Raw genomic sequence first — 13,679 nt, 5'->3', positions numbered from 1 at the left:
CCATTTCCACAGGAAATGTGCCCCGGTTTCCCCGCCCCCGCCACCATCACCTCCCTCTGGTGGCGCAGCCAACAAAGTCCTCCCCCTGGGAACGTTGCACCAGACAACTAAAGTTCCCTGCGGCTCGGCGAGTAGATGAACAGACGGACAAAGACAGACACACAAACAGACATCAGAAACAAAATACACTCGTGTGTAGCTTACCAACACACTCACATGGAGGAAGCTGTAGGCTCTGAGGGAATAATTGGATAGATGAATGATAAGTGGAGGAAATGCTGTAAAACACCAGGAAAATAACTAAATTGGATTCCTATCAGTGCGATAACCATTGAAAAAGAAACTTATTTTATCATCTTCTTTTTCATTTGTATCTATTATGTCACTCGTATTTCACTTTGCTGGTTTGCACTCACAGACCTATTACTTTGTTTACATACAGTTGTGATACTCGATGTGTTGCAAGTCCTGCCTTTTGTTGGGAACGTTTCCTCCCTCCAACTTGCAACTGTCAGGGACTCAGGAATAATCCGGCCCTGCATACATGCTAACCAGATTAGCGAACTTCCTACCTGTCCATCATTGTGCAGGTTGTCATCTCAGCCTTGATGTGTTGCGCTGCCAGCATGGAAAGCAGTGCTGACGCTCACTGTTTGCATAATGGATACCTATCAGAGTGGTTCTATCTGATTTTTTGTTGCCGTGACCTCCCTGCACCTCGGCTGCCAGTCTCACCTTCACAGTCCCACTTGAGCTCAAAGCCTGCAGGCATCTCCAGCATCATTACAAAAAGACTTGAGGAGCTCAGAGAAGGACACAGACAAACCACTGATTATTTCTAAGCAGCATTTTATTCAATGATTCATGTCTTTTATTTGTATTTAATGATTTGTCAAAATATAAATCTTGATTTCCCAACACATCCCGAATAGGCATGAAATCTTATTTCAAACAGACAGATACTTTGACAAACATACCAATATTAGCACCAGAGCATCAAAGCTTTGAGCTGTGATATTTGGAAGCACTACAGACCTAAAAGGATGGCACATTTGTCCGTGAGTATCGGATATTTGTGGCTTCCCCAAAGCCGATAACTATCATGTGAGAATCTCTGGCTTTACCTTTTTAGTACTGTTGCTATGGTAACTTGCAACCTAATATAGGTTGAGAGCTGATATTAAACTGTCGACCATAACTAAAGACATATTGACAAACAACTTTAGCAGGTACTGCCTTCCCAACAAGAAACGAAAGAGGAATCTTTAGATCAGCTACTGTTAATCCCATTCGCTCTGCTTCTGACTCTGTGTCTACAGCGCAGCCATGGCTCCTGGGATCTATAGCTGCCTGTCTGTTCATGCAAATACTATTAGCTTAATTCTTTTGATCATTTGATTAAAGTCTGCAATGCATGTCATGTAGTAAATGCGATAATGCACACAGATCTGATCATTGATTTAAAAGAGTCCTGATTGACCTCATCTGGGCCTAATCTGTGTTAATGACAAGCTCGCTGGAACTGTTCCTCTTGTACATTCTGCACGAGTATCCAAGTGAGGAAAGTTGCCTCAATCAGCTTTAATATAAATAGTTGTAGTCGACTAGTCTGGAACTGTCTTGTGATTAAGAGACACATAATGACTGGTAAAATAAACAAACAAAAAATCAGAACAATATTTGAAAAACAGCTGGATCAGCACAAAAGCATCATTCATCTACTTTAGATTAACACCGAGCAAGAAACATTTACCTGCACGGCAAGTTAAGTCTGTTTGCCCGTGTGCAGGTGTGTGTGTTAATGAGAACGCCCGTCCACATGTGCATTGCCGTGTGTGTGTGTGTGTGTGTGTGTGTGTGTGTGTGTGTGTGTGTGTGTGTGTGTGTGTGTGTGTGTGTGTGTGTGTGTGTGTGTGTGTGTGTGTGTGTGTTGCAATGTAGGAATGTTCTTAGCTGTATCACACGGCACACATTTGCTCTAATCACATAGAGGTCCATCACAGCTCCCATGACCAGCAGCCTTTAATCTAATATTCACCATGGATAAAAATATCTAACAAACACACACACACACACACACACACACACACACACACACACACACACACACACACACACACACACACACACACACACACACACACACGTATAAATGCACAAACAGTAAATAAACGAACTCAAGGAGGAAAATATGGACAGGCTGACTCCATGCACTGCTATAAAGGAACCATTCACACACATTTCAGCGTGTGTGTGTCTGCATGTGTGTGCATATACCAGTAGGATTATGTCTTAGAATTTCTGTTCTTTTATGTCTTAACCTTTTCCGTCTTTGATTCACACCGACAGGAGTCAGAGGCCAATTGGCTCGGATCAGAGGTCATGACCCTCGTTGACCCCGCTGTCAACTCGATGCTGATAAGAGTGGCTGCACTCAGCAGGCGTGTGTGTGTGCTGCAAGTGTGCGTGTGCGTGTGTGTGTGTGTGTGTGTGTGTGTGTGTGTGTGTGTGTGTGTGTGTGTGTGTGTGTGTGTGTGTGTATGTGTGTGTGTGTGTGTGTGTGTGTGTGTGTGTGTGTGTGTGTGTGTGTGTGTGTGTGTGTGGGCAGAATGAGCATATTTGCTTTTTTAGAAAACATAGTAGATTAAAACGTTTTTTCCACATCACTCCTACCTAGACTTACAATTTCCGCCCATAGCAACTAGTATCCATCGTACCATAAATACTTTTTTAACAGTCTCAAATTAAGTCAACAAAAATAAGTAAAACTAAAACCTTTATATTTTGCTTTTTAAATTCATCATAAAATTTGAAATGGAAGTATAGACATCTTGGGGAATGTTTTAGTGTTGTGGTCTGTGTTAAACCCACATCTTTTTACTTAGGTAGCAATAATACATTTTAAAAATACTTTGTGACAAGTTAACGGTCTTGCATTAAAGTAAAAGTACAAAAGTATAGGCATTAAAATATACTTAAAGAATGTAAAACTAGTGGCACATGAAAGTCAAAGTGTTACTATATCCACCACTGGCTACAGGATAGTTTAAAGGGGACCTATCATGCAAAATGCACTTTTGTACGCCTTTTATACATGAATATGTGTCCCCGGTGTTCCAGGGAACTCACCAAGTGTCAGAAAACACAACCCTCTCTATTTTCCTCCATACCCAAATCTCTAAAAAAGGGGCTGCAACGGATCTGATAAAAACTGATCCAGATTTGAGCACTTTACTGACGTCAGGAAAGTGGCGCTACGGCTATTGGGCCAACTCCAATGTGGAGTTGGGCCACGGCCAGCCATTGCCGCTCGAAAGCGCTGGAGACGCTGTAGTACATATGCCAGGCCTGTAAGTGGCGCTGTAGTCTGCCACAAAAGCAGCGATGAAGACTTGGTTACCATGGTTACCCTTCTGTTTATTCTCCGCTGTGGCTTTCTTTCTCCCTCCCCGAGGCAAGCGTTTGCTCCCGCTGCTTTAATTCAATGCAATCCCTCCCCGTCGAGGCAAGCACTGTAATTCTCTCCGGTTAGTCCACCAGCAGATGACAAACACCCACCTCTCCGCCTCTTCCAAGGAACGAGGGGACCGTGCGGCAGAGTTTCAGTTTCAGTTACTTTCGCCGGTCAAGATGTCCGTTAAAGTTTAAATCTTCCGGACAAAATTAGAAAAGTGCCCGTCAAAGGTCTTCTTTGTTATTTATTGAGCTTTAAAACAAATGAATAACGACTCTATATAATAAAACATGGAGGACGGAGATCTCTTTTTCTCCCCCTCTTCTGACAGCCCAGCAGCTGATCAGAGCACGTCTCCCCTCTCCTGCAGGGGGGCGTGGTCAGCAGAATCAGACCCGTAGACAGCAAACAGCACATAGAGCGAAATGAGGCATGGCTAAAATGCATGATCTGTTTGGTATTTCGAAAACAGAAACGTATAAATATACCTTATATAGGTATGGCCCTACAATATATCATTTAAATATAGCATGATAGGTTTCCTTTAAGTGTTGCAACATTAAGCTCTGAAGAAACACTGCGCAGAGAAGTAACCATGTTTTACACATAGAATATAATTACAGTCGCTCTTTATTCTTAAACCAGCTTTTCCAGCATTATTAAATAGATTTTTCCAATGATTTCGGTTATTCTGTCTTGTACTCTCTGTACCACAACTCGCTTTTTTGGTATCTGATTTTTGTTCCAGCTTTCAATGCAATTTAAAGGCATTCGGGAGCTGAGAAGTCATTTAAAAAAAAAAGCTTTTTTAATTCAGAGATTTTGAAAAGGCTGCAGAGTTGGAAAAACAGATTGCCTCAGGGTCGATAACAACATTACAAACAGACAGATGAATGCGAGAAAAAAATGCACATACACTTTCACAATTCTAGAAGTATTTAGACAGAAGTGACTGTAGCCTGTGTGAGGTGAAACGCTCGACCTTTCCTGACCGTGTTTGGTTAATGTTTGCAACAATTTAATTTGGTCTTGGCAGGCGTGTGTTAATATCCTGTTGAATGTTGATCATGACAGATAGCCAGGAAGCATGGCACGGATGCCACTTTTTGAATCTGGAAATGTGTGTGTAATTGAATGCGTAACTGTGTGTGTGTGCCCTCCTGTTAACTTAACATATTTGATCTCATGGAAAAACACTCCATTATTCTAAACTGCCCTCTGTGTTTTAGCCAAAGTGTTGATGAGCGGTGTGAGCCAAATCCTTCATAACTGTGTGTGTGTGTGTGTGTGTGTGTGTGTGTGTGTGGGTGTGTGTGTGTGTGTGTGTGTGTGTGTGTGTGTGTGTGTGTGTGTGTGTGTGTGTGTGTGTGTGTGTGTGTGTGTGAGAAGGTGGGGTATGGAGCCAATGCCAAGAGACACTCCTCGACACACCACACATACCTCCTCAAAAAATTATGTCGGCATGGTTGCTGTTTCCAAGGCAACTGTCCCAAGAGTAAGGGTGGGGTGGGTGCAGCTGGTGTTTCTCGACTTATCCCGGTTTGCGTGTGTATGTGCGCGCATGGCAGGGGGAAAGAATGTGTGTGTTTTTATACTCAATAGGAGGCATTCATCTTTGTGAGGTCAAGATGGGAGACAACAACAATCTGAACAATTCTGCGTATGTGTGAAGGTGTGACACAGATAAAGGAGGTGTATACAAACTGGGAGGTTGTGATGTGTGTGTGTGGAAGCTACATCTAAATGTGTTTCAGTCTTCAACATGTGCTGCTGACTCACCATTGCACCCACTTTCTATCTTTGTAAATGTATATGTGTGTGCATGTGTTTCCCTCTTAGTTCTGAGTGTCATCTGTATGCCATAATGCTGATTTAATGCACTCTTAAGTGAAGATGCGAGCTGGATTTCAGCCTGTCGGAGCCAATAGGATCTCGTGATGCTAACAGTTGCCGAACGTCACTTGGGTTTCCACCGAAGACGTGGTTTCACATTCAATTAAGCTGAGCTCTTCCTTTTATATTGAATTAGGCAAGGTCATAGCGTTCTTGTGGCACACACTGTAATTCAGATGAAGTGCCTGATGCTTGAGTAGGCAGAGCAAGGCATGAATTCCACCAGGGTTAGATTCCCTGTGAAGACGAGGGTATGATAGGCGTTGGGATGTTTGCTTGGAATTCAAATAGCTGTACCCATGAAAACATGGTCAGGAAACAGAAAGGGACATTGCCTTGTGCTGTTTTCAAAGTTGTATTTACTTCTTTGTGTGATGTTTGCAATTCAACACCATGTTTGGAAAAAAGTTAAGCCTTGAGTAAGGAGGACAAATGGTATCGACGACTGTTGAAGAACTTTAGCAAGTCCCATTTTGTGGAATTAAAGCAATCACATAACGGAATGAGTGTCGACATTTTTTAAATCATAGCTTTCAGAAATGTGACACAATAAGAGGTTAAAAATAGCATAGGTAAAATATCAATAAATAAATACATAATAATAATAACTTTTGGCACTCAAATGTCCATCATGATATTGATGTTTGTTTAAATGTCAGCTAACTTTGCGAGCTAGCTGTAGAACTGTACTACTCCTTAACTGTACTACTACTTTGAAACAGGCATCATCTTCAATAAATGATCCTAATGTCTCAATTATGCGGCTGGAAATGCATCAGGACATGTTATTGCTTATCTAACCAGAAAATAGGTTTATGTTAATCATTCCGATGTCAATATCCTTCTCTGTAAACTTACAAAATCGAAGGTAATTGTACTCTGCCTTAAGTACCCTTATGTAAGTCAAGCAAAATACAACTGCGAACAAGAAGGTTATGTCAGACCTAATAATGTAGTGGTAACAATAGGCCAATAAGGGAAGTCATCACATGTTATGGGACAACATTGGGACATTTGGTTAAGTTGATAATCAGTGTTGTGTTGCAAGTAGTTGTCATAACTCAAAAGCCATAACCAACTAAAGTTCTTGGAACATAGAAAAAAGACAATGTTGACAACTTGGGTCTAAATCCATAGTTTTGGTCAACATTCCAGCTGATTATGATACAATCTGGCTATTAAAATGCATTGCTACCATGTGGGGATGTGGTGACTCTCGAACAAAAGCAACGTTTAAACCAAACAAACAGAAATCCTGAATGCATAATGCTGCTGTGCTGATGCGCCCACTGTGATTAATGAAGGCAAGATCAGCGTGAGGCAAAAACAATTTACCTCTCTGACCGTCGGCTGAATATTAATCACAAAATACCCAGTGGCTCATAAGCGTGGCTTTCCCACTGAGCTAAAGTATAGGTTTCTACTTTGTGCCTGCAAAGCTTTTCCTCCATACTGTGACTGTTTCAAATTATCTCGCCATTTCCATTGAGTCATGTCTTCCTCTCGCTTTCTCCTCTCCTCATTTTCTCTCTGCTCATCCATCTCTTGTGTTTTCTCCCGACTGTCAGCATGTTGTTTCTCTTATTACTGTCTGCAGCATCGGGCCATCTTTCTCTTCTTCTTCCCCCTTCATCAGACTTTTTTCTACCTTGCATATTTCCCCTTCTTCTCTGACATTGTTTCTACTCTTCTCCTAGCACCTAGTCTTCCCACCTCTTTCTCTCACCCGTCCTCTACCCAATCATCATTTCTCACCCTGTCATCATATCGTCTTTTCCTCTCACTTTCCCGCTTCTCTCCTTTCCCTCCTCAATTCACCTCTCTATCCATCATTATCCCCTCTGTTATTACGGGGCCATTTCCCCTCCCGCTCGGGGCTACTCTTCCCCTTCATCCTCCTTTCTCACTTCCTCCTCAATCCTCCCATATGCCCATCATCCCCCCCCAGCCCTGTCATCTCCACATGAGCTCTCGCTTCTATCCTTGTTGACCTTCCCTGCCCAATCTCCACCTGTCTTTTCCCATCCCTCCTCTTCCTGCTCCTCCTCCTCATCATCATCCATCCATTTTTATTAATTTCCTCCATCAAGATTTCCTTTCACTCCGCTCTCCTCCTCCCCTTTCCCTCTCATCTGTCTGTCATCGTGTCATGTTTTGACATTTTTCCTATTCTCATCTCGTATCTGTCTTCGCCCATCGGACTGTTTTCATCTTCTTGTCACTCTGCCCTGTCGTTATCCCCACATCCCTCCCTCCTCCTATTTGGGATTTGAGCTTTTTTTATGTGACCCTTCTCACATTGATTTGCTGTTTTATGTGCATAGTGAAGAATACAGATGTTCAAAAACTATTTCAGCATTGCGATACAAGGATCAGATCGGACAAGTTCAACTAAGTTTTCTCTGTACCAAAGGAAAAGTGAAACTGCTCTAGTAATATTGGGTCCTGTCCGGATCACTTAATTACATTGCTGACATTAAATACCAGCCAGTAATTGTAAAATAAAAGTCACATGGGCTCCCAGCATGCAGCTTGTTAATTGGGCAGTGTTTTTCCAGACCTGTCACTCCACCTTGTTAGACATTTTGATGAAGTTGGACCAGGTCCAATGTCCTGATTCAAGTTCCTGTTTACGAGTTAAGCATGATGGACTTTCCACATTCTCTTTGTCCGGTGCTCATGGCAGTTAAAAGCACGTGAGGAGATGGAGTTTAATATGCAAAACACAAGGGTCCTATCTATCGATTAGTTTTCTCGATTAATCGTTTGGTCCAGAAATTATGAGAAGATAGTAAAAAATAGCATCATAGTTTCTAAAAGTCCAAGGTGATGTATGGTTTCAGTCTAAAACGGAAAGATACAAAGTTAACGTGATGTTAAACAGAGAAAAGCACAACATCTTCATATTGTAGATCCTAAAAAAAGCCCCTGGCCATCTGCAATTGATCATTTCATTTTTTTGCAATTGTTTTTCTGTCAATTGATTATAGCCTTACAGCTATAGTTACCAAAGGAAGAAAGATCAATACTTGGGTTACTGAGGCAACGAGATAAACAAGAAGAACTTGCATTCCCAGAGTGCTGTAGCTGAATTGACCCGTTACTTGTTTCATGGTTATTGTGCCGTTTATTCAGATTACATTCAAAATCCCACAAAAAGCACTCCATGGTCCAATGTGGTTATTTGATAAGACCAGAATTTAGCATGGCCCTGTCTTGTTGTTGAGTATTATATTTTTACTTACTGATAAAAGCATGTTCAGTGTGGAATCTCACCCCTCTCTCCCTGTCTCTCCTGCCATGTCTTCATCCATCCTTGTATTTGATTCCAGTCTGTCATCCTTTCAGGGTCCTTCTCAGAAGTGTCGTCTCATTTATTATTAAGTCTTTCGAATCGATCTCCTGCACCTCAACAGGGTCCCACTTCTCAACCTCTCCATTTCCCTTCTCTTCCCCATAGTGTCACTCTTCAACCAGTTTCCTTCATCTATAAGTCTCTTGATCTTTTCTAAACTCTTTTTTCTTTTTCTAACTCACATGTCCACTAACATGTAGCAAATCAAGAACATACAGCAAAATGTTGAAGACATCCAGAGTCATTCATTACCTCATTCTGAGAGCCCACATCTGCTTCAGTCAGCTGTAAAGATAATTACTATGTATTCGGAGAGGAGCGTATATGTGGGTATAATGTAGAATAAGGGGTAACCGCAGTGCGTGTCAGCAAACCAATTTATATTGTGATGAATACTTGATATTTCTGTTTGTTAGGCTGTTAAAATACTGGGGAAGGCAGAGGTACTGTAGTGTGACTAGCAGTTTCCATTTTATAACCCATAGTCCTACAACAGGATGGTGTTGGCTAATTAGAAATCATTTCAAAAATAGGTTTAAGCTTTATCAAAAAAGTACATTGGTAAGCTTTCCATTGCAGGTTTATGTTTGCTTTTGATCCTTACAACTGATAGAAAGACATTTTAAGGGATTTTATTGACCCGATCATATTCCGATGATCTTTTAGTGTCAGTTCAGATTCAGCTGCTTGAGGAAACACGGCGTATTTTTGAGAGGGATTCGCACTGCAGAGGAGGAAGCACCACTTGAACGATACAAAACTAAACATGATCTTTTTTAATAAGAGTGAGCTGAGTTTACTGCCGCAGTGAAAGATGATAAATCATTAATAACTTCTTTAAATCTTCCCTTGAGTGAACCAAAATGGTGTGCTCAGGCAACATTGGGGAATAATTCATCTTAAGTACAAGCTGTATTATTATCTCATATATCCCATTCCTCCTTTGGGTCTGGTTTATACACTCAAAGTGGAAACTCTTCTGCCTCTCGTCCCTTTGGTATCATTTGCTAAAAGCAGAACGGCCAGGTTGCTTAACAGGAGAATGCTGCGTGCGTTTCACTAACATAATGTGCCCACTTTTCGTTGTTTTGAAGTTCAAACCGTGTTTTAAAAGCTCTGTCTGCCTCTTACTGCTATTTAGAGCTGCCAACGTGTGAAGCCTGGTTGTGCTTCAGAGCCTATACGTTTATGCTTTTAGCTTTGTGAGGCCATGCCAAGTCCGATCCACTGAAGAACACTTGGCAGTCAAAATATAAAAGTTAACACAAGACAGACAGACAGACGTGTGGTGTTCTCATAGTTCTCATAGTTTACACGGTGCAACATTCTTATCATTTTAAAGCATTTCAGATGCATGCTTTGTTATCAAACTGTCTGTCTGGAGATGTAGTTTAGGTACAGTGTGTCTATGTTTGATTATTCACAAAAAGAGATTGTAGCTACTTTGGTTTGACCTGAGTGTGTCTAGTGATGATAAGACGAATAAATCAAACAAATAGTGTGTGTGAGGAAGATTGAGGGGGTTGTGAAAGTTAGTCTTTGACCATTTTCTAAGTTTATGTGGTTGTCTGTTATAAAAAAAGAAATTCTCGCAACAAATCTTTGCATTCGGTGCTGTCTTTATCTTTTAAAAAATATGTTTGGATTAATTGTTGTTCCATATACCCATGCATACGGTTGCCAACAGGTGGAAACGCATTACAACGGCCCAAAACATTTCCATTAGGAGTAACACGCTGCCTCATGAAAAGGCTGTAAATACAAAACGCTGTTAATATAAAATGCTGCTGCAAAAAAAAGATTGCAAGAAGCTCAAAACTAAACGGAAACGGGGACACTAAAAAGGGACGCACACAGCTGGGACCGCAGCGCTTGTTGACGTTTGGGAATGATAAAGTTGGCCAACTGTCACTGTTTACAGAGTTAGTCTGTTTCAACTCTGGCCGTACCAAATAACTGCACTGGACTGATGATAGTATGTCCTCACTGTAGTGCTTTTTGTAAATCAAATCAAATCAAATCAAGTTTTATTTATATAGCACATTTTTAAAACGATTTTTGGTCGAGCCAAAGTGCTGTACATATAATAATTACCTTACAGTAAGGACACTTTACAGCAAATATAACAGCACAGTTTGTGCAGAATATCAGTATGAGAAAACGACACCCTCTGTCCTTAGACCCTCACAAAAAGAAAGATTGTGAACAATTGGTCTGTGAATGGACGTGTTTTGGCCAAAGTAGCGTGTCTGAACCTGTTTGCCACCATACATGCATGTGTGTAAACCAAATTTCAATTTTTATGATGAACAAGACTTTACTCTATTCGCTCAAATTAAGCCAGAATTAGACGTCAATTAGCAAACTTTTACTTCGCATAAATACTAGAAGCAGTCTGGAACTCATTACTTGTGTTATAACAACAACTTCAATTTTACATTTGTTTGTGAACGGACTTCAAGTCTTTAAGCTTTGCAATTCGAATCAAATCCTGTCATAAGCTCCATAGTTAATGCATACAGATGGCAGTGCAGTCAGTCTTCTAATCTAACTTCCTGCAAGAAGTGCTTAATGTTCATTTCTTTCAGATTTCCTTGCACATTTTGATTCTAATCCTTCATTTGTCTTCCTCTCCCTAATCAGAGCTGATCCAGAATGGCCGCCTGCTGACGCTGCCCCTGGTGGCCGGAGACATGCAGTATCTGCTGCCTGACGAAGACAGGAAGCGCCTCTACGTGGCCATGAAAGATAACCTGCTGTCTACCAGTCTGGATGACATAACGCAGAACCCACGCAAGGTTAGAACTGGAGGACATACACACACTCATTTTCACATACCACCTGAGGCAAGGTGCATTACTACACACATGCCAAAGATTGTTGATGAATGCTTGGAGATAAACATAGATAATGAATGTGTGAGGGCTTTGATGGGACTAATTATGATTAATATGAGGAAGAGGAAACTCACACCCCTCTGAGCGCCTATCTGTCTCTAATTCCTTGCTCTTATTACAGAAATCAGTTTCTTCCTGAGTCCCCTGCTTCCTGGTTTTTACCTTCTTTGACTCTAATCAAGAAGAAATAACTTTCCACATAGACAGAAACAATGTTTAGTAGTATATTACACAATCTGTCCCTCGCTCCAACTTGGCCTCTCCATAAAAGCTGCAGTGTTGTGACTGTTCTATAAAACATCTTCAAAATGTGGATTTATTTATTGGCCTCTCCACCATGTGTTGTTTAGTTTATCCACTGATAGTTGGAGGGATTTCAAAAGCCCAAAAAGCCTGTGTTAGTTGTAGGACTTAAAGGTGCCCTGTGGATTTTTCTTGTAAACAAACAAAAGGGATGTTTATATTCAATATTACTCACCAAAACACATTGTGTACAAACATGAGGTCTCAAAGCATGTCAAATGCATTTATTTTATCGTAAAACATTTGCAAAACCGCAAAAGCATTTTAAATCCATCAATTTTTACATCCACCTTAATTAGCTTGCAGTCATCTTCTTCCCTGCCTTTCATAGCGCATTGTTGCATATTTTGGCACGTTACTGCAACCTGTTGATCGCTGGAATATTGTGACGCCATTGGCAAGATGCATCTGTGTGTGTGTGTGTGTGTGTGTGTGTGTGTGTGTGTGTGTGTGTGTGTGTGTGTGTGTGTGTGTGTGTGTGTGTGTGTGTGTGTGTGTGTGTGTGTGTGTGTGTGTGTGTGTGTGTGTGTGTGTGTGTGTGTGTGTGTCCGTCCTTGTGTGTGTACAAGGTAAACAAAATCGAGGCCAACTCATTGCAAAAACTTTCCATAGGGCAATGGAGGTCTACTAAAGCCTTTTGAAGCTTAAATATAACCAAAACTACTTAACTACTACTAGCAATGAAGCATAGCATTCTTTTGTTTTCTCATTATTTGTCACTTTCCAAAACGGACCAATACATAACAAGATAATGGGTTCCAGTAACAAATAATTTGTTTCACATTTTCCAAATTCCTACCTCTGCCGGGCACTATTATACCTTTAAAGCAGGGGTGGGGAACCTTTTTCCTCTCAAGGGCCATTTCAATTTTTTCAACATCGTCCGAGGGCCGTACAAATGATTGACCTCTGCTTAAAAAAACTAAAATCACAGCCCATTCATTTGGCCTTTCTTTCATGCTGTGCAAAGAAAAAGCAACCTCTTAATCCAGATATCTTACCATGACTCGCGCATGCATTCACATGCACGGTTGTGGCATGACCACCCAAACAGAAAGATATGGACACAAGATGTGTGCAAATGTATTTAGTTTCCTATCCATGTGAACATGATTTAAGTGGGGGGGGGACCAAACCTCCTCTAGGGGGGTCCGGGGGGCATGCTCCCCCGGGAAGATTTTCTTTTTTAAATGTTGAAGTTAAAAGCATCAATCTGGTGCACTTTGAGAGCAACATTAGGAGATCTATGGATACATCTCTCAACACCCATATGAAACAGAACTGTAAGCAGATTTTATTTTCTTTATGGATATTTTACAAATCACTCCCCTTTTAAACTGTATTCTTGTTTATTAATAACAACTTTTTTTTACTGTCATATAGTATTTTATACCCGTTTACTTTATTCTCTTATTTCTTTATAACTATAATAATCATATAAAGATGTGCCTTTACCTCACTGGTTGTAGAAAAAGCTTCTTATATTCGTTAGCATAGCTAGCTAACCAGATGCTAATAACAACAAAGTTATTGACTGTATGATCAGTATGTCAGATGAACAGATCGCCACTGGGCTTTCAACTAAAGACACAGCAAAAACTGCGGCATGTGTACGGCTCCTTATGGGTACTGCAATTTTTGGAAGTGCCAGAGCGGCGTTCTGGTGCTCTCCGTCAGAACTGCACCCCTGTCAGACGAGACATATACCACGTGATGACACGTTAGGCTCGTGTTGTGTTCAAGGACCCTGACCTTGGCCAGGAAAAACAGGTACTCG

The 13,679-nt window shown here is 41.1% G+C and overlaps 1 protein-coding gene across 2 annotated transcripts in view; it reads left to right on the top strand.

Annotated features, from left to right (window-relative positions):
• Positions 1-13,679, top strand: part of sema3h (sema domain, immunoglobulin domain (Ig), short basic domain, secreted, (semaphorin) 3H) — a 72,043-nt gene that overhangs the window by 13,476 nt on the left and 44,888 nt on the right. For both annotated transcript variants that reach the window (XM_034145197.1, XM_034145195.1), the window contains exon 2: positions 11,346-11,500. In XM_034145197.1, the coding sequence (XP_034001088.1) occupies positions 11,346-11,500 (155 nt within the window). The remainder of the gene's footprint in view (positions 1-11,345; positions 11,501-13,679) is intronic.

The sequence above is a fragment of the Trematomus bernacchii genome, unplaced genomic scaffold (genome assembly GCF_902827165.1).
Source record: "Trematomus bernacchii unplaced genomic scaffold, fTreBer1.1, whole genome shotgun sequence".
NCBI classification, from domain to species: Eukaryota; Metazoa; Chordata; class Actinopteri; order Perciformes; family Nototheniidae; genus Trematomus; species Trematomus bernacchii.
This window is presented reverse-complemented; position numbering and strand designations above follow the sequence as displayed.